Source organism: Oncorhynchus nerka, linkage group LG3, assembly GCF_034236695.1.
Source record: "Oncorhynchus nerka isolate Pitt River linkage group LG3, Oner_Uvic_2.0, whole genome shotgun sequence".
Classification (NCBI taxonomy): domain Eukaryota; kingdom Metazoa; phylum Chordata; class Actinopteri; order Salmoniformes; family Salmonidae; genus Oncorhynchus; species Oncorhynchus nerka.
The window spans coordinates 10,775,579-10,802,657 of record NC_088398.1 but is presented as its reverse complement, the minus strand read 5'-3'; the positions used below and the strand labels follow the sequence as shown (position 1 = coordinate 10,802,657).

The 27,079-nt window shown below is 42.9% G+C and overlaps 1 protein-coding gene and 1 long non-coding RNA gene across 6 annotated transcripts; one reads left to right on the top strand and one right to left on the bottom strand.

Annotated features, from left to right (window-relative positions):
* Nucleotides 1-607: 607 nt before the first annotated feature.
* Nucleotides 608-7,774, top strand: LOC115102198 (uncharacterized). The gene is made up of 5 exons (XR_003859423.2): nt 608-4,679; nt 4,839-5,035; nt 5,217-5,473; nt 5,679-5,769; nt 6,106-7,774. It is a non-coding gene; the product is annotated as an uncharacterized LOC115102198 (long non-coding RNA).
* Nucleotides 6,912-26,486, bottom strand: LOC115102181 (neural cell adhesion molecule 1-like). 5 transcript variants are annotated; one of them, XM_029621831.2, is made up of 16 exons: nt 26,237-26,474; nt 24,291-24,362; nt 22,034-22,228; nt 21,318-21,455; nt 20,943-21,083; nt 20,684-20,801; nt 20,189-20,343; nt 17,056-17,198; nt 16,797-16,935; nt 14,788-14,955; nt 14,421-14,541; nt 12,614-12,743; nt 12,321-12,486; nt 8,608-8,809; nt 8,351-8,476; nt 6,912-7,928 (listed from the first exon to the last, which is right to left on the bottom strand). In XM_029621831.2, exons 1-16 carry the CDS (start codon nt 26,295-26,297, stop codon nt 7,889-7,891), a joined length of 2,115 nt encoding a protein of 704 aa, XP_029477691.2. In that variant the 5' UTR covers nt 26,298-26,474; the 3' UTR covers nt 6,912-7,888. The 5 variants fall into 5 exon arrangements, with proteins under 5 accessions (XP_029477691.2, XP_029477700.2, XP_064864481.1 ...); XM_029621840.2 differs by having other exon boundaries at nt 8,608-8,812; nt 20,943-21,080; XM_065008409.1 differs by having other exon boundaries at nt 8,608-8,812; nt 12,614-12,741; nt 14,422-14,541; nt 26,237-26,472.
* Nucleotides 26,487-27,079: the final 593 nt, after the last annotated feature.

Genomic DNA, 27,079 nt, shown 5'->3' with positions numbered 1-27,079 from the left:
TATATGCCATGCCATATTATATACTGCCTCTGCCCACTGGGCACAGATGTCAGTTCAAAATCTAGTTTTGAATTATTACTTGCGAGGTATTGAGTTGTCAACTGATGTGAATTCAACGTGAAATCAACAACACGTCACCATGTCGTTGGATTTAGGTTAAAAGTTTGGTGAAAAAAGACAATCCCCTTACATTGATGCCTTTAGGCAAATCCAATCCGTTCTTCACGTTGATTCAATATCATAGTATTGATTTTGGGGGGTGGAAATGACATGGAAACAACATTGATTCAACAGGTTTTTGCCAGTGGGTCATATTGCAAAATAACAGAAATCAGTTTGATGGTTAAGCTATTATATTGTTGTGGCCGCTGGAATTTTTTTCTCTCCAAAAAGCAGAAGTTTGACAGAAATTTCAGCGAAATAGATGTTTTATGTTGACATCAGTAATTCTCCACAACCTTCCAGTCTTCAATAAGAATAATTTGCTCAGTCACTGCTGGTCAGATAACACAGCAGAGATGTTGGTACTACGTTCTTGGATCAAAGATTGTATTAATTATATATTTTCTGGAATACTACTCTCCTTCCTACAGGGCTAAAGTCGCTATGCACTGTCAGTATAGTCTAGTTATCTATTTTAACTCTACTCTCCTTCCTACAGGGCTAAAGTCGCTAAGCACTGTCAGTATAGTCTAGTTATCTATGTTAACTCTACTCTCCTTCCTACAGGGCTAAAGTCGCAATGCACTGTCAGTATAGTCTAGTTATCTATGTTAACTCTACTCTCCTTCCTACAGGGCTAAAGTCGCTATGCACTGTCAGTATAGTCTAGTTATCTATGTTAACTCTACTCTCCTTCCTACAGGGCTAAAGTCGCTATGCACTGTCAGTATAGTCTAGTTATCTATGTTAACTCTACTCTCCCTGCCAGGTACATTTTATTTTGCTTCAGTTAATTATATTCATCAGTGGAAAATGAATAAATCAGCTTAGTGTAGTCTGCCACTAGCACAGTCAGTGTAGTCAGCTCATCTATCCCCATTGAGACTGTGTCTGTGCCTTGATCTAGGTTGGGCAAAACTAAACATGGCGGTATTCGCCTTAGCAATCTCACTGGAATAAAGACCTCCTTCATTCCTGTCATTATTGAAAGAAATTGTGATATCTCACCTCACAAAATAGTGCTACTCAATCGCTCACTTCCAAGGCAGTTATAGTCAATGAACTATAATCTTGATGTGATCGGCCTGACTGAAACATGTCTTAGGCCTGATGAATTGACTGTGTTAAACGAGGCTTCTCCTCCTGGAGAACAGCCCTGAAGCAAGCTTCCAGAAAATTGGAACGGAATGGCGCAACACCAAACTGGAAGTCTTCCGATGAACTTGGAAAGACAGTACCGTGCAGTATCGAAGAGCCCTCACTGCTGCTTCATCATCCTAATTTTCCAACTTAATTGTAGAGAATAAGAACAATCCTACATTTATTTTTTATACTGTCGCAAAACTATCTAAAAAGCAACATTCCCCAGGAGAAGATGGCTTTCACTTCAGCAGTGATACATTCATGAACTTCTTTGATGAAAAGATCATGATCATTAGACAGCAAATTACGGACTCATCTTTAAATCTGCGTATTTCTCCAAAGCTCAGTTGTCCTGAATCTGCACAACACTGGGAGGACCTAGGATCAAGGGAGACACTCACACATTTTTTAACACTATGTCTCTTGACACATTGATGAAAATAGTCATGGCCTCTAAACCTTCAAGCTGCATACTGGAACCCTTTCCAACTAAACTACTGAAAGAGCTGTTTCCTGTGCTTGGCCCTCCTATGTTGAACACAATAAATGGCTCCCTATCCACCGGATGTGTACCAAACTCACTAAAAGTGGCAGTAATAAAGCCTCTCTTGAAAAAGCCAAACTTTGACCCAGAAAATATAAACAACTATCAGCCTATATCAAATCTCCCATTCCTCTCAAAAAACATGTAAAAGCTGTTGCACTGCAACTCACTGCCTTCCTGAAGACTAACAACGTAAACGAAATGCTTCAGTCTGGTTTTAGACCCCATCATAGCACTGAGACTGCACTCGTGAAGGTGGTAAATTACCTTTTAATGGAGTCAGACCAAGGCTCTGCATCTGTCCTCGTGCTCCGAGACCTTAGTGCTGCTTTTGATACCATCGATCACCACATTCTTTTAGAGAGATTGCAAACCCAAATTGGACTACACGGACAAATTCTGGCCTGGTTTAGATCTTATCTGTCAGAAAGATATCAGTTTGTCTCTGTGGATGGTTTGTCCTCTGACAAATCAACTGTACATTTCTGTGTTCCTCAAGGTTCCGTTTTAGGACCTCAATTGTTTTCACTATATATTTGACCTCTTGGTGATGTCATTCGGAAATATTATGTTAACTTTCACTGCTATGCAGACGATACATAGCTGTACATTTCGATGAAACATGGTGAAGCCCCAAAATTGCCCATACTGGAAGCCTGTGTTTTTGACATAAGGAAATGGATGGTGGCAAATGTTTTGCTTTTAAACTCGGACAAAACAGAAATGCTAGTTATAGGTCCCAAGAAACAAAGAGATCTTCTTTTGGATCCGACAATTAATCTTGATGGTTGTACAGTCTTTTGACGAACATATCAAGACTGTTTCAAGGACAGCTTTTTTCCATCTATGTAACATTGCAAAAATCTGAAACTTTCTGCCCAAAAATGATGCAGAAAAATGTATCCATGCTTTTATCACTTCTAGATTAGACCACTGCAATGCTCTACTAAACACGGCTGCTAGAATCTTGACTAGAACCAAAATATTTGATCATATTACTCCAGTGCTAGCCTCTCTACACTGGCTTCTTGTTAAGGCTAGGGCTGATATCAAGGTTTTACTCCTAACCTATAAAGCATTACATGGGCTTTCTCCTATCTATCTTTCCGATTTGGTCCTGCCGTACATACCTACATGTACGCTACGGTCAAAAGACGCAGGCCTCCTTATTGTCCCTAGAATTTCTAAGTAAAAAACAGCTGGAGAAAGGGCTTTCTCCTATAGAGCTCCATTTGAAGTCTTTCTCCTTTAAGTCTTTATTGAAGACTCATCTCTTCAGTAGGTCCTATGATTGAGTGTAGTCTGGCCGAGGGGTGTGAAGGTGAATGGAAAGGCACTGGAACGACGAACCGCCCTTGCTGTCTCTCTCTGCCTGGCCGGTTCTCTGCCTCTCTCCACTGGGATTCTCTGCCTCTAACCCTATTACAGAAGCTGAGTCATTGGCTTACTGGTGCTCTTCCATGCCGTCCCTAGGAGCGGTGCATCACTTGAGTGGGTTGAGTCTCTGACGTGATGTTCCTGTCCGGGTTGGCTCCCCCTTCTGGTTCGTGCCGTGGGAGAGATCTTTGTGGGCTGTACTCTGCCTTGTCTCAGGGTAGTACCTTGGTGGTTGAAGATATCCCTCTAGTGGTGTGGGGGCTGTGCTTTGGCAAAGTGTGTGGGGTTATATCCCGCCTGGTTGGCACTGTCTGGGGGTACAGTCGGATGGGGCCACAGTGTCTCCCGACCCCTCCTGTCTCAGCCTCCAGTAATTATGCTACAATAGTTTATGTGTCGGGGGCTAGGGTCAGTCTGTTATATCTGGAATATTTCTCCTGTCTTATCCGGTGTCCTGTGTGAATTCAAGTATATTCCCTCTAATTCTCTCTCTTTCTCTTTCCCTTTCTCTTTCTATTTCTCTTCTCTTGGAGGACCTGAGCACCAGGACCATGCCTCAGGACTACCTGGTCTGATGACTCCTTGCTGTCCCCAGTCTACCTGGTCGTGCTGCTGCTCCAGTTTCAACTGTTTTGCCTGCGGCTATGGATCTCTGACCTGTTCACCGGACATTCTACCTTGTCCCGGACCTGCTGTTTTCGACTCTCTCTCTCTACCGCACCTGCTGTCTCTAACTCTGAATGATCAGCTGACATTTACTCCTGAGGTGCTGACCTGTTGCATCCCCTACAACCACTCTGATTATTATTATCTGACCCTGCTGGTCATCTGTGAACATTTGAACATCTTGGCCATGTTCTGTTATAATTTCCACCCGGCACAGCCAGAAGAGGACTGGCCACCCTTCAGAGCCTGGTTCCTCTCTAGGTTTCTTCCTAGGTTCCTGCCTTTCTAGGGAGTTTTTCCTAGCCGCCGTGCTTCTACATCTGCATTGCTGGCTGTTTAGTGTTTTAGGCTGTGTTTCTGTATAGCACTTTGTGACAAGGGCTTTATAAATACATTTGATAGATTGATTGAACGTATTTATGTTTTAAATCGCGGTTTCCAGGCACACTGGCCCAGACCTGGTCTGTTTGGTACCATGACAGGGACAGGACTACCGTTATCTGTGCATCAAAAGGCTCATCAGTGGTATTTGACTGTACATACATATATTTGACTGTACATACCCAGCTACCCAGATAGTTAGAAGAATTACATGGTTCACTCCGAGAGGCGATACAAAACTAGACGGCTCACAGCAAGTTGATGGAGTGTATAACACATCTAGACTGATTAAAACAAGATACAGTAGAAGAACAGAGTTTTATGACCAAGACAATAACTGCACACTGAAACTCAACAATGTGACTGAAGATGACAGCATTCTTCTTCGGAATTGATGCAAATTAAGGTAATCAGGCCCCTCATCATCAGACTAAACAATTAAGGTATTACCTAACCTAGGATGGTCAGTTATTAACCCTCAACATGTCCTATATTTGGTTATACATGTTTCTTCTTCATGTCAGTCTTATCCCTAAAGTTAAATGAAAATGTCCCTGTTAAATAGAGAGACAACGTCACCCTGGCCTGCACCTCCACCTGTAAACTTCCTCAAATGGAGTTCATCTGGCCTCCCACTCCCTGGTTTCTCTGGTGTCCATGGTGGACAGTGTCCTCTAGGTCCACTTTCCCCTAATGACACTTGGTGCTACTCCTGTGCTCTGGGGCAAGGCACATCTACACCAATACTTCTGGATGTGAGATGTAAGATTTATGCTGTAGTCAGCTATCTTCAATGTGTTGTTTTCTCTTCACAGTGGCCAATGTACATCTGAGATGGCTTGGTTGATTCATTGTCTGTATTAATGTATAAATGCAGTACTACTAACATACAGTCAAATGAACACACACGGAACAATGTTGTTTTCTGTACGTCTGCTTCCAGATGCTCCAAGGGGCGTTTCTGTTAAGGTCAGCCCGAGCCCCGAGGTAGTGAAAGGTCTGACTCTGACCTGCAGCAATAACGCCAACCCTGCAGCAGAGACCTACACCTGGTTTCAGAGGTCAGGACGGCTAACTACACTAAAATTAGGGACGGGGAAAGAACACACCTTCAACGAAATCGATTCTGATGACAGTGGACTGTACTTCTGTATGGCCCAGAAAGCCCTTGGATCACAGACCTGGAGGTGAAAGTTAAAGGTACTGCAACACTTCTGCACTTATTTTATGTCATGCTGTTGTGATGTCTGTCCTGTGTATCTCAACAAAACAATGGCATGCAGACAGGGATATGAAGTATACGGTATATGATGTTGCATGTCATCTGTGGAATATCTTGGAGTTAATATTTTATATACAAAACCATAGTCTCAGTTTTAGTAGTGTATTTTCTCTTGTGTTCCAGAATCAGCCCATTTAATGGTGGTCCTGGCAGCATTTTGGGCTCTCTTCCTTGTCACTGCAGTGATTGTGGTGCTCAACATTTACATAAAAAGGTGAGTGCTTTGAAAATGCGTAATAAAGAACTAATCATATATTATAGTGCATTGAAGGGCCCCCTCTCCCCTATCTTCTTTAGAAATGTACATAATTCCATTCCCCTCCCTCTTTAGCCTTGTATACAAATGAAAATACACTGTCTACAGGCTTGATGTCGTAATCATGTCACAACTGAGACTTACACAACTTCTTTCTTTCCAAATGTTCTTTCAAAAGAGATACCATACAACTGCTGATTTGGTTGTCCCACAGTAGAAAGTTACTAAAAAAGCACAACAGGCTATTTTGTTGGCCTTTATGGGTGAATTCTCTCTTTGTTTTATCATCCACAGACAGAAGTGGAACACGGCAGAGAAGAAGCTTCCTACCAAACCAGTCCCCCAGTTCGGTGATCAGATGAAAGTACAGCACTAACAGTGGCCTTACTCTGGTTGTCATTGCAAATCTGGTTGTCATTGCGAATGGGCTATGTTGTCATTTCGAAACAAACCTTACACATGTAATTTATTGTTCTGTTTTTCTTAGATAATAAAAACCAGCTCGCATGAAAGTGAATGGTAAATATGTAAATCAATCCCATTGAACTTTGAGTTAGTTAAAGTATGCCAATGAGTAGCAAGAGAGTCATTCTATGCCTGGGGCCAGTGCTCAGTATTTTGACTGTATTCTGACTGTTAGATACAGAAAGCAACATTGTGTACACCAGAGGACATCTATGAAAACATGAGACGGTCAGCCAAGCCGATCACTGATCCTGATGACATGAACTACTCAAGTACGCAACTACACAAGCTCCATGTCAGCCTTGCTCCTTCACCCAGGTAAATAACCAGAGTGAGTGAGACACAAAGTAAATTTCACAAGGAAAATAATGTGTATCAAAACAATTGCATAATAACTTGCAAAAATGTGTCCCCAACAATTCAACAACAGGCTTACATTACGTAGTATCTGTAATTTAGTAATAACTACTAGATAAATACAAATATAGCTCTGCACTAAAACTTGTTCCCCTTAAAAGGAGGCAGTGGATGACGATGCAGTTAACTACAGCCAACTGCAAACACACTGAGGTGGTCAGAGAACTTTGATTTCTAGACCACAAGTCCTATAGTATGGTAAACTCAAGAAAAGTGAATGAAAAACAGCATGTTTTTATTTCACATTTTTTTAAATAGCAAAATGCATAGCTGTTATACTGTATGTGTATGTACAAACAATGTACAGTGTACAATGTACAAAATAAACTGTAAGAAAGTGGATAATTAAACAAATACAAACATAAAATTATTATATGAGCAATTTGCAATTTAACAACAGATTAGGTTAAAAATAAGCACATCATATAGCTCTGTAATATATGAGCTCTGTATATTCCGCATGATTAACACTTGAAGAGATGTCATTTTGACACGTTGTTATTTGTTAATGTGATTATGCGGTATACTGTATATCAGGGTTGCCCACCCTCTTCCTGGAGATCTACCGTCCTGTAGGTGTTCAGTCCAACCCTGATTTAACACACCTGATTCTACTAATTAGCTGCTCAACAAGACCTTAACTAGCTGAAGATATGCTAAATTAGGGTTGGACTGAAAACCTACAGGACAGCAGATCTCCAGTAAGAGGGTTGGGCAGCCCTTCTGTATATTGTTAATATGTTCGGATAAAATGTCCTTATTAAATAATGATATGTCACTTACAGATTTTTTTGCAGATTAAAGTGAATATAGACTTCAATAAATAACGAGTTATGATTCAATTAATGAACTACGAAGGTCTCCCTGACAATTTACAGCCGCCTTAATGTACTGAAATATAACACGAATGTACTGAAATATAACATGAATGTACTGAAACATAAAAGCAAGGAAATGTAACACTTAATATGAGATTACACAAGGCTGGATGAAATTACAACAATCTGTCAATGTTAGACTTTACAATTCACAGATAACTTTCCTAATCCTTATCCTTTCACAACATGGACTGTCCTGGGAACTCTCCAAAAACATTTAACTAAGACCCCTCAACTCACAATACTTCCTTCTTTCTACTTTGACATTTACAGGTTCCATTCTTCAGATACTAGGATGTCACTTCCTGTTCAGTAACTCAGGCCTCAGTGGCAGGATCTCCATTGGGGGACGCCTTCCTGAAAGGAAATAATAGGTCAGGTTAGAAATAAAATACAACTCAATACAACTAGCCAGGCAAATATTTAATGAGTCATTAGCTCAGTGACTAAATATGCACATGCAAATACAGGAAAATGAGACTGTGTGCCTACTAATTCTGAAAGGGCATTCCCGTGTTCGTCAGCTCACGTCAACAAAGACTCTAGCAGTGGCAAGTGGGTGGTGGCTACCTAACAATTAACATGGGTATCAAAAAATGGGTAAGGGTGTCACTTTTCACATGGGTATATTAGTTATAATTTAATTAGTCAGTGATCGAACACACTTGCTGACTTATAAGTGCAGAGGTGACTCTTTTTGCCATTTCTTATGGCTCACAACCCGTTTAGGGCGAGGGTGGGCTGTGTCCACCCCTCTGACATCATCATGGGCCACCTACTCGAATTTGGTGAGGGGCGCTTTGTCGCACGTGACCTCCGCCTGCAACCCATTCTTTTCCCCATTTTGGGTCTGCAGATTTGGGATGCTATCCCTCGGTAGTCCTAGCCCATTCAACTTCAAGTCTCTGCATTGAAGGACACACATAAACTGAGGCTCAGGAGGGTTCATATAGAGAAACACACATAACCACACTACAACCCTCTGAATATGTTACATTGAGGAACAGGCAGACAGTAGGCTAGAGAACAGCGTTACCCATTAGAGGTGCCGTCACCCTCCTCCACAGTCTTCATCCCAGGGACCTTCTGCCCAAACAGCTTGACAGCCAGGAACATCAGCATGCCGCAGCGGTTGGTATAGCAACAGGTGGCGTCCACAGCGATCAATAGCGCCAAGAAGATGGCTATGACAATGCCTGCCACAGCCCCTTTCCCCATCCCACCCTTATTCATCTTGGCTACTGAAAGGGAAGAAGGGAGGGAAGGAGTGAGGGAGGGAAGGAGTGAGGGAGGGGATGAAAGGGATGGAGAGGAGAAAGACACAGAGAGGGAGAGATAATCCTATTTAAACTCAGTAAAACATTTTATCCTGACCTGGAATTCTGTTCTGTAACTGTTTTATTTCAGAGATATTTTCCTCTCTATTGGGCAATAGTCCGTTTTCCAGTATGTGACTGTGGTAAAGCTTGTAAGGAATGACATCACCAAATAATGAACTAATTGCTGGCATCTGTGCCTGTTCGCCAGCTCTGCCCGGGACTCTGGAAAAACTATTATAAGGTGAGAGCGCAGAAAGGTGGTAGCGGAGGAGCTGATCCATCGATGAACGTGAGGCTCCGTAGCCCTTGCAATTATATTGCACTCACCCTATAATGGTGGGAGGGTGTCATTCACTGCTATGTAGGGCTGCCGACCACAACCAGATAAGAAAGCTTTTTGGGGGGGTTGTTGCTTAAGGCTACTCAGTGCACCTTAGATATGTACCTACCGTCGGCCTGCAACTTGCCATGCCTGCCGGCTCAGCAAGGGTGCACACGCTCAGACCCCACGGGAGCGTCTCGTCAGCTAGACAAACGAAATGTTTTTAAATGTTTTTAGTGTCATGTCCGTGTCCTATTCTGTTGGCTGAGTCCTGTTAAATTTGTTTAGTTTTTAGGAGTACCTTTTTTAAATTACAGTGTGGGTTATGAAGGGAGGACAGAACAGTTATTGTAGTGCTGGGTCCTATATGTGCCTTCATCACTATCATGTGGGTCTTTTGACTGTTTGAATTGGTCCAAGCTCCTGTCTGCAGTGAAGTCACATGCTTTAAGAGTTCCCATCTTTGTGTGCAGTGTCACCTACTAGTGTGTAATTAAGCTCAAAGCCTATGTTTTTTATTTTTATTTTATTTAACCTTTATTTAACCAGGCAAGTTGAGAACAAGTTCTCATTTACAATTGCGGCCTGGCCAAGATAAAGCAAAGCAGTTCGACACATACAACAACATAGAGTTACATATGGAGTAAAACAAACATACAGTCAATAATACAGTAGAAAAATAAGTATATATGCAATGTGAGCAAATGAGGTGAGATAAGGGAGGTAAAGGCAAAAAAAGGCCATGGTGGCGAAGTAAATACAATATAGCAAGTTAAACACTGGTATGGTAGATTTGCAGTGAAAGAATGTGCAAAATAGAAATAATGAGGTGCAAAGGAGCTAAATAAATAAACACCGTAGGGGAAGAGGTAGTTGTTTGGGCTAAATTATAGATGGGCTACAGTATGTACAGGTGCAGTAATCTGTGAGCTGCTCTGACAGCTGGTGCTTAAAGCTAGTGAGGGAGATAATTGTTTCCAGTTTCAGAGATTTTTGTAGTTTGTTCCAGTCATTGGCAGCAGAGAACTGGAAGGAGAGGCGGCCAAAGGAGGAATTGGCTTTGGGGGTGACCAGAGAGATATACCTGCTGGAGCGCGTGCTAGGGGTGGGTGCTGCTATGGTGACCAGCGAGCTGAGATAAGGGGGGACTTTACCTAGCAGGGTCTTGTAGATGACCTTGAGCCAGTGGGTTTGGCGACGAGTATGAAGCGAGGGCCAGCCAACGAGAGCGTACAGGTCGCAGTGGTGGGTAGTATATGGGGCTTTGGTGACAAAACGGATGGCACTGTGATAGACTGCATCCAATTTATTAAGTAGGGAATTGGAGGCTTTTTTGTAAATTACATCGTCGAATTCGAGGATCGGTAGGATGGTCAGTTATACAAGGGTATGTTTGGCAGCATGATTGAAGGATGCTTTGTTGCAAAATAGGAAGCCAATTCTAGATGTAACTTCAGATTGGAGATGTTTGATGTGAGTCTGGAAGGAGAGTTTACAGCCTAACCAGACACCTAGGTATTTGTAGTTGTCCACATATTCTAAGTCAGAGCCGTCCAGAGTAGTGTTGCTAGACGGGCGGGAAGGTGCAGGCAGCGATTGGTTGAAGAGCATGCATTTAGTTTTACTTGTATTTAAGAGCAGTTGGAGGCCACGGAACTAGAGTTGTATGGCATTGAAGCTCGTCTGGAGGGTTGTTAACACTGTCCAAAGAAGGGCCAGAAGTATACAGAATGGTGTCTTCTGCGTAGAGGTGGATCAGAGACTCACCAGCAGCAAGAGCGACATCATTGATGTATACAGAGAAGAGAGTCGGCCCAAGAATTGAACCCTATGGCACCCTCAGAGACTGCCAGAGGCATGGACAACAGGCCCTCCGATTTGACACACTGAACTCTATCAGAGAAGTAGTTGGTGAAACAGGCGAGGCAATCATTTGAGAAACCAAGGCTATCGAGTCTGCCAATGAGGATGTGGTGATTGACAGAGTCGAAAGCCTTAGCCAGGTCGTTGAATACGACTGCACAGTATTGTTTCTTATCGATGGCGGTTAAGATATCGTTTAGGACCTTGAGCGTGGCTGAGGTGCACCCATGACCAGCTCTGTAACCATATTGCATAGCGTAGAAGGTGCGGTGGGATTCGAAATGGTCGGTAATCTGTTTCTTGACTTGGCTTTCGAAGACCTTAGAAAGGCAGGGTAGGATAGATATAGGTCTGTAGCAGTTTGGGTCAAGAGTGTCCCCCCCTTTGAAGAGGGGATGATCACAGCTGCTTTCCAATCTTTTGGGAATTTCAGACAACACAAAGAGAGGTTGAACAGGCTAGTAATAGGGGTGGCAACAATTTTAGAAAGAAAGGGTCCAGATTGTCTAGCCCGGTTGATTTGTAGGGGTCCAGATTTTGCAGCTCTTTCAGAACATCAGCTGACTGGATTTGGGTGAAGGAGAATGGGGAAGGATTGGGCGAGTCGCTGTGGGGGGTGCAGTGCTGTTGACCGGGATAGGGGTAGCCAGGTGGAAAGCATGGCCAGACAAAATGCTTATTGAAATTCTCAATTATAGTGGATTTATCTGTGGTGACAGAGATTCTTATCCTCAGTGCAGTGGGCAGCTGGGAGGAGGTGTTCTTTTTCACCATGTACTTTACAGTGTCCCAGAACTTTTTTGAGTTTGTGTTGCAGGAAGAAAATTTCCTTTTGAAAAAGCTAGCCTTGGCTTTTCTAACTGCCTGTGTATATTGGTTTCTAACTTCCCTGAAAAGTTGCATATAACGGGGACTGTTCGATGCTAATGCAGAACGCTACAGTTTTGTGTGTGCCTTACACCACAGTTTTCTTCTTTCTACTCAGGCTCATTTGCATAGACAACAGAAATATAGTAGGGCTCCTATGTGAGATACTCCACGTTGTCTTATGAAATGAAATGTTTAATAAAGTATGTAATTGTTTGTTATACTTTTGTTGAGTTCTGGTGTGTCCTTCACTCTGACATACCGGTTAATCGAAAGGTGGTTGTAGCACTACGTTACTCTGCTCAATCCAGTATTTGTCCCACCTCTCGGAAGGTCTCAAGCTTTATTTCAGTACTACAGTATGCCATAGCAGCTTACCAGGCTGTGGGACATTGAAGTTCAACTTGGCGGGGCTGGAGGAGCCGTAGGGGTTGACGGCGAGCACCTCCACCTGGTAGTCTGATTTAAACTGCAGGTCATGGAGGTTGATCACTGTCGAGTTGGACGGCAGGTCCTTCTCCCTCCAGTCCTCGTCCACCTTATTCTAAGAAAGAGAGAGGAGAGGGGTGTGTGTGTGTGTGAGTGGGGGGGGGGGGGTGTAAGGTCTTGCATACTCTGTAATGTCTTGATCTTTTCTCTTCACTGAAAAACAAAAACGCATGCATACTCACCACTCTGTAGCGGACGGTGTAGTGGGTAATGGGGGAGCCTCCGCTGTCCAACTGTGTTAAAGGGATTGAGAACATATTGCCCTCAACCTTCCCTTCGCTGGCCACCAGGTCCGGGCTGTCTGGTTCCCCTGGGTAGGCAGGCAGGTAGAGGCAGTGTGTTGGTACAGTAGGTACAGAGGTCAGGGGTGTTCATGCATCAGCCAGCTTATAACTACACAGTGTGTGAAACTGTTGTAGTAAAATCTACTGTCATGTTAGGGAGGTTGGTTATCCGTGAAAAACTGACTTTTCAGAGTTGTCACGTCAGTACTTTACCTCCTGCGGGCCCGAATGCCGATGGAATGGGAGGATGTCATCAGGAGCGGGGCAATAATGGAGCATGAATAGCCGTCAGCGAGCAGGTGATGATGTCATGTGGATGATCATGTGATAGTGGAATGAGTGAATTATGTCAGATTAATCTTTCTTCCAGCCAATATACAGCTGAAGTCGGAAGTTTACATAGACCTTAGCCAAATACATTTAAACTCAGTTTTTCACAATTCCTGACATTTAATTGAAGTAAAAATGTGCTGTTTTAGTTCAGTTAGGATCACCACTTTATTTTAAGAATGTGAAATGTCAGAATAATAGTAGAGAGAATGATTCATTTCAGCTTTTATTTCTGTCATCACATTCCCAGTGGGTCAGAAGTTTACATACACTCAATTAGTATTTGGTAGCATTGTCACTAAATTGTTAAACTTGGGTCAAACGTTTCGGGTAGCCTTCCACAAGCTTCCCATAATAAGTTGTGTGAATTTTGGCCCATTCCTCCTGACAGAGCTGTTGTAACTGAATCAGGTTTGTAGGCCTCCTTGCTCACACACAATTTTTCAGTTCTGCCCACAAATGTTCTATAGGATTGAGGTCAGGGCTTTGTGATGGCCACTCCAATACCTTGACTTTGTTGTCCTTAAGCCATTTTGCCACAACTTTGGAAGTATGCTTGGGGTCATTGTCCATTCGGAAGACCCATTTGCAACCAAGCTTTAACTTCCTAACCGATGTCTTGAGATGCTGCTTCAATATATCCACATAATTTTCCTCCCTTATGATTCCATCTATTTTGTGAAGTGCACCAGTCCCTCCTGCAGCAAAGCACCCCCACAACATGATGCTGCCACCCCCGTGCTTCATGGTTGGGATGGTGTTCTTCGGCTTGCAAGCCTCCCCCTTTTTCCTCCAAACATAACAATGGTCATTATCACCAAACAGTTCTATTTTTGTTTCATCAGACCAGAGGACATTTCTCCGAAAAGTACGATCTTTGTCCCCATGTGCAGTTGCAAACCATGGTCTGGCTTTTTTTATGGCGGTTTTGGAGCAGTGGTTTCTTCCTTGCTGAGCGGCCTTTCAGGTTATGTCGATATAGGACTCGTTTTACTGTGGATATAGATACTTTTGTGATACAGTGAATTATAGGTGAAATAATCTGTCTGTAAACAATTGTTGGAAAAATGACTTGTGTCATGCACAATGTCCTAGCCGACTTGCCAAACTCTAGTTTGTTAACAAGAAATTTGTGGAGTGGTTGAAAAATGAGTTTTAATGACTCTAACCTAAGTGTATGTAAACTTCCGACTCCAACTGTAGATAGACACTCAAAACAGTAGGTAATATGGATATACTGTAGCTTGTTGACACAAGTAATGCAGTTTGAACAATGATAGTTGGTGACAATTAGTAATAATTATACTGCATTTGCCTAGATATGATGCGATTGGGAGTGAGGAGAGAGAGAGGAGGAAGAGGAGGGTGACACTCACGTATGCCCTGTGTGCGGACGGTGATCTCTTCGGAGAAGCCTCCCTGACCCAGGTGATTCTGTGGGGCAAACCGGACAGAGTAGGTGGTGTAGGGATTCAGATCTTTGATAACCAGGGGGTCTGCACACAAACAACAGGGTACATGAACACACATATTACTTTTATATATGTATACACTCAAACTAATCAAACTACTCATAACTAGTCATATCACTAAAATGGTCATCAGAGGCCTCCCCTGGTTTTAGGGAAATCAGTGTTCAGTTACGACTTCTAGTCCTCAGTGTATTCATTGGCTTCATCCTAACTGTCTCAAACATCATCTACAGTATGAAATAGATTGGTCACTGAGAGCCAGGTTTTTACCTGTGGACTGGATGACTCTCTCCTGCCAATTGTTCTCACGTCCTGTCTTCCACTGGAGGGTGAAGTGGGTGATGGGAGAGCCCCCGTCCACCATGGAAGCCCCCACGGTGAAGTGGACCGATGTGGGCCCTGGGGTGCCACTTACCTGGGATGCTTTACCTGGCCAGGCTGGGGGAGGAGAGATGAGAGAAACATGGAGAACAAGAGGATTGAATGAGGGGGAAATAGGGAAAAAAGAGGGAGGTGCAGAGCAGTTCAAAAACAGAGAGGTGAAGAGGGAATGAGAATGTCAGAGATGAAAGAATAAGAACATTGTCATTAGAAATAAAAAACGGTGAACACTGCAAATGTAAATAAACTCACCAAAAAAAGAAACGTCCTCTCACTGTCAACTGCGTTTATTTTCAGCAAACTTAACATGTGTAAATATTTGTATGAACATAACAAGATTCAACAACTGAGACATAAACTGAACAAGTTCCACAGACATGTGACTAACAGAAATGGAATAATGTGTCCCTGAACAAAAAGGGGGTTAAAAGTAACAGTCAGTATCTGGTGTGGCCCCCAGCTGCATTAAGTACTGCCGTGCATCTCCTCCTAATGGACTGCACCAGATTTGCCAGTTCTTGCTGTGAGATGTTACCCCACTCTTCCACCAAGGCAAGTTCCTGGACATTTCTGGGGGGAATGGCCCTAGCCCTCACCCTCCGATCCAACAGGTCCCAGACGTGCTCAATGGGATTGAGATCCAGGCTCTTCGCTGGCCATGGCAGAACACTGACATTCCTGTCTTGCAGGAAATCACGCACAGAACGAGCAGTATGGCTGGTGGCATTGTCATGCTGGAGGGTCATGTCAGGATGAGCCTGCAGGAAGGGTACCACATGAGGGAGTGGGATGTCTTCCCTGTAACGCGCAGCGTTGATATTGCCTGCAATGACAACAAGCTCAGTCCGATGATGCTGTGACACACCGCCCCAGACCATGACGGACCCTCCACATCCAAATCGATCCCTCTCCAGAGTACAGGCCTCGGTGTAATGCTCGTTCTTTTGACGATACACACGAATCCGACCATCACACCTAGTGAGACAAAACCGTGGCTCTTCAGTGAAGAGCACTTTTTTGCCAGTCCTGTTTGGTCCAGCGACGGTGGGTTTGTGCCCATAAGCTACGTTGTTGCCGGTGATGTCTGGTGAGGACCTGCCTTACAACAGGCCTACAAGCCCTCAGTCCAGCCTCTCTCAGTCTATTGCGGACAGTCTGAGCACTGATGGAGGGATTGTGCGTTCCTGGTGTAACTCGGGCAGTTGTTGTTGCCATTCTGTACCTGTTATTTTTGCCATTCTGTACCTGTCCATCCTGTACCTGTGAAGGTGTTGTTACACGTGGTCTCCCACTGTGAGGACGATCAGCTGTCCGTCCTGTCTCCCTGTAGTGCTGTCTTAGGCATCTCACAGTACGGACATTGCAATTTATTGCCCTGGTCACATCTGCAGTCCTCATGCCTCCTTGCAGCATGCCTAAGGCACGTTCACGCAGATGAGCAGGGTCCCTGGGCATCTTTCTTTTGGTGTTTTTCAGAGTCAGTAGAAAGGCCTCTTTAGTGTCCTAAATTTTCATAACTGTGACCTTAATTGCCTACCATCTGTAAGCTGTTAGTGTCTTAACGACCATTCCACAGGTGCATGCTTATTAATTGTTTATGGTTCATTGAACAACATGGGAAACAGTGTTAAAACCCTTTACAATGAAGATCTGTGAAGCTTTTTGGATTTTTACGAATTACCTTTGAAAGACAGGGTCCTGGAAAAGGGACGTTTCTTTTTTTGCTGAGTTTAGAGTACCTACACTTTAGCTAAAATCGCCCACTGTTTTCAGTTATTTTAGAATTTTATAGTGGTTTGTGGCTGCTTGTCCATTGAGCTGACGTCTCTGTCCAGTGGAATGTTGTGTTAGCGCTAAGTATTATCATAACAGAGTAGGAAGGTCAAGGGTGGCCTTACTCTGCAGGCTGAAGTCTGTGGAGGCGTTGCCAGCAGGACTGATAGCCATGCAGCTGTACAGCCCTCCATCTGAGGACGTCACATTGTCAACGACCAGGACATAGCCATCCTCCATTCTCACTCGACCTCCACCAGTGTCCTGTATCCACACAAACACAACCAGACAGGAACTCAGAGGAGAGAAATATAACAAAAATGTATTCTCTGCCTGATTCTCCCCCAATATTTGTTGTTTGTGTGAATGCATCGTCTGTCTTACCACTGTTAGCAGGTGGTCATTGTTGGTCTTCCTGACCCACTGCAGCGCGGGCATAGGGTGTCCTGAGACGTTACAGGACACTGAGAGAGTCTGGCCTGGCTCCAGCTCCATCTTCTCCTGGCTCAGCACTGCTACAGGATGCTCTGTAAACACACACAGAACAAGAGGCAGGACAAACTGAGTGCTTTGTGTGACAATAACAAACAAATTATAATAGATAAGAATATGTGTAAATGATTAACAATATATGTACATCTTCTGTTAAATAGGAAAAATGATTTTGTTGTGGGGTTCAGATGGCTTCGAAGACCAGCAAGGTATTGGTATGGTTAAGCCAGCAAGATATTGCCATTGTATCTGGTTAGGGAGTGAAAGTGATTTATAATAAGGGTTACATGGAGAAAAACGGACCTCTCTGAAATGAAAATGGATGGGCCTCCCTTCAGCAAAATATATTTGACCTAAACCCTCCCTGAACGCTTGAAAAATAACACAAGTGACCCTCTCCTATACCCCAAATAATAATGAAAACATAAAGTGGATAGCAGGGAAAATTGTCTACCATTTATACTCACTTCTTTGACAGACCAGAACCTTAGATATGAAGTTTTAGAAACTGTTCTATGTCCTGTAAGCATTACATGACAGCGCAGGAATTTTTATTTCACACAGGGCTGCGGCCCAGGACCAGAAGGTTGTGGGTTCGCAGACCACCGTGGACAAGAATATGGGTGGAAAGATTTCCTTTATAGTAAAAGCATTACATAAATCTATAATCGTATTTGCAGGTCCGAGAAAAAATTGCCTTTTATAAATCTTTCATGCAATTCTACGTAATTTTACATATTAGCAGAATATTTTTTAATAACACACAAACTACCGAAATTACAGGCTAAGACAGAGAGTTGTCCCTATATGTTCATCTTATCATATTTCTTTTATGCCAAATGTCTTGTTTTAAATGAAACTGTCCTTGTTTGCAAATTATTAAATCTCTGACATAATGAGGAATCTTGAAGTTAGGCCTACCTTTTCACCCCAGACAGAGTAGGACTATCTTTCCACCCCAGACAGAGTAGGACTACCTTTCCCCCCTAGACAGAGTAGGACTACCTTTTCACCCCAGACAGAGTAGGACTACCATTCCCCCCCAGACAGAGTAGGACTACCTTTCCCCCCTAGACAGAGTAGGACTACCTTTTCACCCCAGACAGAGTAGGACTACCTTTCCAACCCAGACAGAGTAGGACTACCTTTCCACCCCAGACAGAGTAGGACTACCTTTCCCCCCAGACAGAGTAGGACTACCTTTTCACCCCAGACAGAGTAGGACTACCTTTTCACCCCAGACAGAGTAGGACTACCTTTCCCCCCCAGACAGAGTAGGACTACCTTTTCACCCCAGACAGAGTAGGACTACCTTTCCCCCCCAGACAGAGTAGGAGTACCTTTCCACCCCAGACAGAGTAGGACTACCTTTCCCCCCCAGACAGAGTAGGACTACCTTTCCCCTAGACAGAGTAGGACTACCTTTTCACCCCAGACAGAGTAGGACTACCTTTCCCCCTAGACAGAGTAGGACTACCTTTCCACCCCAGACAGAGTAGGACTACCTTTCCCCCAGACAGAGTAGGACTAACCCCCAGACAGAGTAGGACTACCTTTCCACCCCAGACAGAGTAGGACTACCTTTCCACCCCAGACAGAGTAGGACTACCTTTCCACCATAGACAGAGTAGGACTACCTGTTCACCCCAGACAGAGTAGGACTACCTGTTCACCCCAGACAGAGTAGGACTACCTTTCCACCCTAGACAGAGTAGGACTACCTTTCCACCCCAGACAGAGTAGGACTACCTTTCCCCCCTAGACAGAGTAGGACTACCTTTCCACCCCAGACAGAGTAGGACTACCTTTCCCCCCCAGACAGAGTAGGACTACCGACACAGACAAAAATGTGAGTTTTAACTGCTGGCTACTCTTCTTCAATGGCTTAACCCAGCGAGAGAAGGTCACAAGTGTTTCCCTAAAAGCTGTCTGGGTTTAAACATCTTCTGTTGCACAGAACGTGAATAGATTAATCAATCGATAGTGATAGAATTATACGAACAAAAATATAAACACAACATGCAACAATTTCAAAGATTTTAGTAAGTTACAATTCATAGAAGGAAATCAGTTATTTGAAATAAATTGATTAGGCCCTAATCTATGGATTTCACATGACTGGGCAGGGGAGCAGCCATGGGTGGGCCTGGGAGGGCATAGGCACACATACTTGGGAGCCAGGTCCACCCACTGGGGAGCTAGACCCAGCAAATCAGAATGAATTTTTCCCCACAAAATGGCTTTAATAAAGAAAGAAATACTCCTCAGCACCAACCCTTCCCCTCCTCAGACTATCTCGCAGGTGAAGAATCTGGATGTGGAGGTCCTGGTCTAGCGTGGTTACTTACACATGGTGTGCGGTTGTGAGGCCGGTTGGATGTACTGCCAAATTCTCTAAAACAACGGCTTATGGTAGAGAAATTAACATTAAATTCTCTAGCAAAAGCTCTGTTGGACATTCCTGCAGTCGGGCACACATCGATATATAGCCTTATAATCAACTAATTTTAAAACACTAAGAAATATTGGAATTTCATCAATTACAAATTACATGACCCTCCCCAGAACTAAATTTCTTTAAAAAAATACTAAACCTAGAACTTGACTGAAATTGAAAAATCATGAACCTTCTCCATTTTCCTCAAAGGTGCCCATTCTTTCCATCAATCTTTCTGAAAAAAACTGAAGATTCAAAATAAATTCTGATGAAAGACACACAATGCTGCTTTTCCCTGGTTGAAAATGTTACACGGGTAATGGGTTTGAATGGGATCAAATGGTTTGTTTTCTGAAACAGCTTCTAGTGGCTCAGGCTCACTAGACTGTCTGACAGAAAATGGTTGCTTACACAGAATCAAATTCTCCATGATATCTCTGTATATCAGGAACATAAACATCTGGAAGGAAGTATTCAAATAACAAGCCATTTTTTATCTGTTATTTTGGAGAAAGCTTGGTCTTACGAAGCTACAGCTGTTTGTTTCCAGGAGGAGTGTGTTCCCTGATGTTCTCTAACAAACCACACCTGAGACATCCAGCATGATCATGGCACTGCTCTCTGAGATCTTATTCTTGGCCGTGCAGATGTACTCTCCGTAGTCGCTCCTGACAACGGACGAGATAATGAGCTCGCTCTTGTCTGAGTTGTACTTGTAGCGGGACTCATCTGAAGAGTCTGGGCTGAGGAGGGAAGCGCCAACAGACAGACAGACAGAAGTGAGGCCTGGTGCTACAGAACATTAGCACGCTGCTGATAAGGAAGTTGACAGGAAGTGAGACACACAGTCAACCACACAGACAGGATGGCATGCCACATTAGTGGTGTACTGAGACATAAATGACCACATAAATATAGACACACTGGAGGCCTTCACCCAAACATACACTTTCCAATACACACTATTTTTTCTCTCTCTCGCTCTCTCTCTCTCTCTGTGTGTTATTGCAAACTGTTTTGAGCAGGATACTCTGGCTTTACACACATGCACATCAGTGTGAACAAACACACACACACACTCACACTGTCCAGATGATGTTCGGTTGGGGGACTCCCTCGACCAGGCAGCTGAGGGAGACATTTGTCTCTGGTCCGGCCGTGACTTTCTTCACCTCCTCATGGATCTTCGCTGTGGGAGGAACTACAGCAGGAGGGTCAGAGGAGACATTATTTATTATAGTCAACAACAATACACACCTAATCCTCTGGTTTATACAGAGATTGTACGAAATAAAGATCCTAAAACATCCCTTATTCCCTACTGCACTTTGAGTAAACCCACCGTTGACGGAGACGGAGATGTCGAGCTTTTCGAAAATGGGCCGGTCCTTGATTTTAGCCTCACATGTATATGTTCCTCGATCCTTCCTGTTGATGTTGTTGATCTGTAGAGAGTTGTCTTTTAGTCTTGTGATCCGACCTGCTGGGAGCAAAAGACGGCAACAGGAAAAAGAAAGATCAGCCCCATCTCAGCGTCAGGAACACGGATCGGATTAGCCTATGAGCTACGTGACCCCTTCTGCCCCTCAACAGCCTGTCCACCATCGCCACCTCTCCATCGGTCACAGGCAGGCAGGCAGCAGCTAGTGCGAGGAGCTAGGAAGCTAAGAGACCCCCATACCACATGAACAATCAGAACCGAGGGTACCCCTCCTACCTTCAGAGTGCAGTTTCTCATGGTCCCTCTCCCAGTTGACTTCCACCACCGGCTTGCCAGTGACCATGCAGGTGATGACCACATCTTGACCCTCCAGGAACTCATGGTAGGCCAGTGTTTCCCCGAAGGATGGCCGCTCTGGATGAGTTGAGAGAGGGATGGAGAGAGCGAAAGGGTCATTGTGTGTGTGTGTTTTTGGTTTTACTATCCTCAAGGAAAATTTCACCGGTCCCAACAAGGAAAAATTATATCTCAGGCTTAGGGTTTAGGGTTATAATAAGGGTTAAGGGTTAGGGTTAGGAGTTGGGTTGGGGATTTGAGATTTGGGGCTAAGGTTAGGATTAAGGAACATTTCACTCTTCCCCACAAGGAAAAAGGCTATTTTAGGTTTAGGGGTTAGGTTTAGGGTTAGGGTTAGAAATAGGGTTAGAGTTTAGGGTTAGGAATAGAGTTGGGGGTTTGGGGTTAAGGTTAGGTTTAAGGGTCAGGGTTAGGGGTGAGGGAAAATAGGATTTTGAATGGGAAAACATGTTTTGGTCCCCACAAGGATACTAAAACAAACGTGTGTGTGTGTGACAGAGATATGAGCTATGTGGCGTCTTTGATCTTGCAAGACAACACTAATTAGCTTAATACTCAAATAATACGAGAAAACCCTTCAACACTAACTCTTGGTCATATTAGCCAGGTGAAAAGTTTTACTTTAAACATCTTACCATAGACAAAGATGGTATAAGATGTTTGATCTCTGTGACCGGTGTCAAAATCACATAAGCATGTGTACCGTCCTGCATCCTCCATCTTGGCATTCCTGATTAACAGTTTTGACGATGTCTCATCCACTTTCTCAATCTGGTCTTCTTCAGCATCCTCTCCATCTTTCTGCCAGGTGATGTCTCCTTCCCCACCAGCTAAGAGGGGTTATGTGTGATTATATGTATCATATTTTAAAAATGTGTTAATGATATATATACTGTTGAAGTCGGACGTTTACATACACCTTAGCCACATACATTTAAACTCAGTATTTCACAATTCCTGACATTCAATCCTAGTAAGAATTGCCTGTCTTAGGTCAGTTAGGATCACCCTTTATTTTAAGAATGTGAAACGTCAGAATAATAGTAGAGAGAATGATTTATTTCAGCTTTTATTTCTTTCATCACATTCCCAGTGGGTCAGAAGTTTACATTCACTCAATTAGTATTTGGTAGCATTGCCTTTAAATTGTTTAACTTGGGTCAAACGTTTCGGGTAGCCTTCCACAAGCTCCCCAATAAGTTGGGTGAATTTTGGTCCATTCCTCCTGACAGAGCTGGTGTAACTAAGTCAGGTATGTAGGCCTCCTTGCTCGCACACACTTTTTCAGTTCTGCCCACAAATTTTCTATGGGATTTGTGGGCTTTGTGATGGCCACTCCAATACCTTGACTTTGTTGTCCTTAAGCAATTTTGCCACAACTTTGGAAGTATGCTTGGGGTCATTGTCCATTTGGAAGACCCATTTGTGACCAAGCTTTAACTTCTTGTAACAAACTTCTTCTCCGTCTGATGATGAGTAGGACCAAAGCGCAGCGTGGTAAGTGTTCATGTTATTTTTATTTAAACTGAACACAAAACAAAATAACAAAGAGAATAAATGAGGTGTCAGGTGCAGAAACACAAAACAGAAACACAAAACAGAAAAAAACTACCCACAACCCATAGTGGGAAAACAGGCTGCCTAAGTATGGGTCTCAATCAGAGACAACGATTGACAGCTGCCTCTGATTGGGAACCATACCAGGCCAAACACCTAGAAATATAACACACAGAACAAAACATAGAATGCCCACCCCAACTCACGACCTGACGAATCTAAAATAGAGACGTAAAAAAGGAACTAAGGCCAGGATGTGACACTTCTTGACTGATGTCTTGAGATGTTGCTTCAATATATCCACATACTTTTTCTCCCTCATGATGCCATCTATTTTGTGAAGTGCACCAGTCCTGCAGCAAAGCACCCCCACAACATGATGCTGCCACCCCTGTGCTTCACGGTTGGGATGGTGTTCTTCGGCTTGCAAGCATCCCCCTTTTTCCTCCAAACATAATGATGGTCATTATGGCCAAACAGTTCTATTTTTGTTTCATCAGACTAGAGGACATTTCTCCAAAAAGTACAATCTTTGTCCCCATGTGCAGTTCCAAACCGTGGTCTGGCTTTTTTATGGCGGTTTTGGAGCAGTGGATTCTTCCTTGCTGAGCGGCCTTTCAGGTTATGTCGATATAGGACTCGTTTGACCTGTTTCCTCCAGCATCTTCACAAGGTCCTTTGCTGTTGTTCTGGGATTGATTTGCACTTTTCACACCAAAGTCCGTTCATTTTTAGGAGACAGAACGCGTCTCCTTCCTGAGCGGTATGACAGCTGAATGGTCCCATGGTGTTTATACTTGCGTACTATTGTTTGTACAGATGAACGTGGTACCTTCAGGCATTTGGAAATTGCTCCCAAGGATGAATCAGACTTGTGGAGGTCTACAATGTTTTTGTGAGGTCTTGGCTAATTTCTTTTGATTTTCCCATGATGTCAAGCAAAGAGGCACTGAGTTTGAAGGTAGTCCTTGAAATATATCCACAGGTACACCTCCAATCGACTCAAATGATGTCAATTAGCCTATCAGAAGCTTCTAAAGCCATGACATAATTTTCTGGAATTTTCCCAGCTGTTTAAAGGCACTTTAACTTCTGACCCACTGGAATTGTGATACAGTGAATTAGAAGTGAAATAATCTCTGTAAACAATTGTTGGAAAAATTACTTGTGTCATGTACAAAGTAGATGTCCTAACCGACTTGCCAAAACTATAGTTTGTTAACAAGACATTTGTGGAGTGGTTGAAAAACGAGTTTTAATGACTCCAACCTAAGTGTATGTGAACTTCCGACTTCAACTGTATATATATATATATTGCCAGAACATTGTACCAACCTTTGCAGAGGAGCATGGCATTCTCACCCAGCAACAAATCTGTTTTGCTGGTGATGATTTCCATTTTGGCCTCTGACACAGTGAGGAAGAAGAGCAATATTAGAACAACCTTTTAGACACCTAACAGTAACACCACTTGAAACTTCTATATTCTGGAATAACTATTGAAATGGAGAACCTAGAGCCAAACATTTGGGCCTGCCTATCGACTTGACTAAGAATATATTAGTGTGATTAATCAAATACCACCAAACCACAACTGTCATGTATTTTCTACACTGTATCACTAGAACAGACTGTAACGATGCACTCATCAACACTATACATTTATAAGAGAGATCAGTTGATTGATTTGACCTGGGACACCTGCAGAAGGAGAGAGGTCTCAATTGCACCTGTCAACGCTGAAGCCCTGCAGATAGACATCAATCTGGAGACAGTAAGTTAGGCCTACAAATAGGCTCCTGGGGACTAATTGCAGCATGCCGACAGGCGGTCAGGAAAAAACAAGCAGGGACCTTGGCAGTGATGGACTTCCTGAGTAGCACACTATTCCTTCCTGTACTGAGGCTGAGAATGGCTCTATGGCTGTGGATGAGACAGGCTCTATGTCTGCGTCCCAATTCTCTTATATGGCCACATCTCCTTCCCCTCATAACTTACTTTCTTTCTGTCTTTTGTCTTTGTTGGCCACTGAAAGTTGAAATGGTTGGATAGACTTCCAACCTTTTGCTTTCCTTTCTCCTATCATCAATTTGGTTGTAAAACAAGGTCATGGGGCTCTTGGAGCCTAAACCAAATTACAGCAGAGGGATGATGTAGCCTTAACAATCCCGGCTGGGTTAATTAGGATGAGTTTAGATGTGGTGGAATTAGAATAAGAGTAGTTAGTTGGCATCTCTTTTTTGGCATTTTAAAGATCACTGCCAAATTATGGGCTGGGGTGGATTCAGAAAGCATTTATCTCCTATTACAATTCAGCCTCGGGAACAGATGAGCTTGGACATTGCTCTGGATACACCTCACACTCAGAGATAGAATAAAGAAAATCTATTTTTTAACATAAGAGATAAACAAACTCAGTATTCTCTCCTATGTCCTAGCATTCGGGATGCTGTATAGCTGTAGCACCACATTCATGTACTTGAGGAATGTGTTGAAAGTGCTATATATTGTACATGTAGGGACAATTGGCAAGGAAAATGTTCACTTTAGTTAGCTCTGTAAAGTTGGATTGAATCCCTTAGGTAAAATTAAATACATGTTAATGAAAAGTAAGACAAACAAGCAAAGTGCATCTCATGACAGAACACAAACTGTGAACCATGTTCCCTGTGAGGAGAACCCTACAGATGCAGGATCTTAATTTGAGCCAGTTTGCTACAGCATGAAAATAATCCTGCAGCAACAGGAAATGTGCATTATTATGAATTTACATTTTTGTACGGGTTGATAAATGTATTTTAAGGGAAAATCAAGTCTGAAATGTCAAAGTCGAAATTACAAACTTCGGAAGGATTTTTAAACACACACCAAGTTTTAAATGTCCTACATCACAGGAAAGTTCTCCTGCAACAGGTTGATCAAATTAAGATCCTACATCTGTAGCAGTGATATGATCATCAGATATAGGCTATACCAGCTCTGATATACTGATTTCAAGGGTTTTAATTAAGAAAGTCATTACACTGAAGCATAAATACCACATATTCAAATAAATGAACTCCAACAGTGACATTTTTTGTCTATATGTGTCTATATTATTTAAACTATAGGCAAATGCATATTGACAAGTAATGAACAAATAAACAAATAAATAATCGAATAAATACAATTAAAAGCAAAAAAATAGTCAAACTCTCAACAAATATAAAAGTAGGCCTAATTAATATGATTATTTACAGAAATATTCAAACCTTGAAGTGTTTAGGATTTTGTATTCTCACCTGAAAAACCAAGGACCAGCATTATGGAACACATTCTCAAGATGAGCATCGATTCAGCCATTTCTACTTCAACGTTGTCACTATCCTCAATGAATGGATCGATGTAGTCCTTGACACCTGCTGCAGGCAATTGCGCGCGAAAACAACAGTGGTGGAAACATATATTTCATGCTTTTATAGGCAAGAGGAGAGAACCAAGGAGGCAGACAGGGACCCCACAATCTCTCAAATCTCTGCATGCTGCCCTCCCCTGCTCAAATCCACACCCCTTAACATTTTCGGTTCAGATCATGCACCGGGGAAAAATAATGCTGGAAAGTAGCCTTCCCTACCCTATCAGGCGCCACCGCAGGCCCCTGCCTCCGCTCCAAAACACCGGATAAAAGGAACTCTGCACTCCGCACTCCCCCAGGGACGAGATGGAAGAAGATATTTTTATCACTCGACTCCATCAGTTTTAGTTAAAGAGCAAGTTCATCTGAATTCATAATGTGATGAAATTAAGCTATGCAAATAAAACCTGTATTCTTGATTTAATAAAGCTTTTTCATTTCTTGACCTCATTTTTCTGTTCCCATAATTTCTGTTTGTAGAAAATGTCACAATTTGTGTCCGATTTCTCTGGAAAGCTCATGTTAAATGTTGATAATTTATGTTTTCAGCATAAATAACACTAGGTAAAAAAGAGAAAACAATACAATCAAAGTAGCCGAAATTACAGTGTGCCATGAATGGAAAAATAATGTCTCAGAATAAAAATATTCAAGATGCAGGGATTGTACATAGTTGCACTTATTTTATGGAGAGCACTTATTTTATGGAGAGCACTTATTTAATTATCCA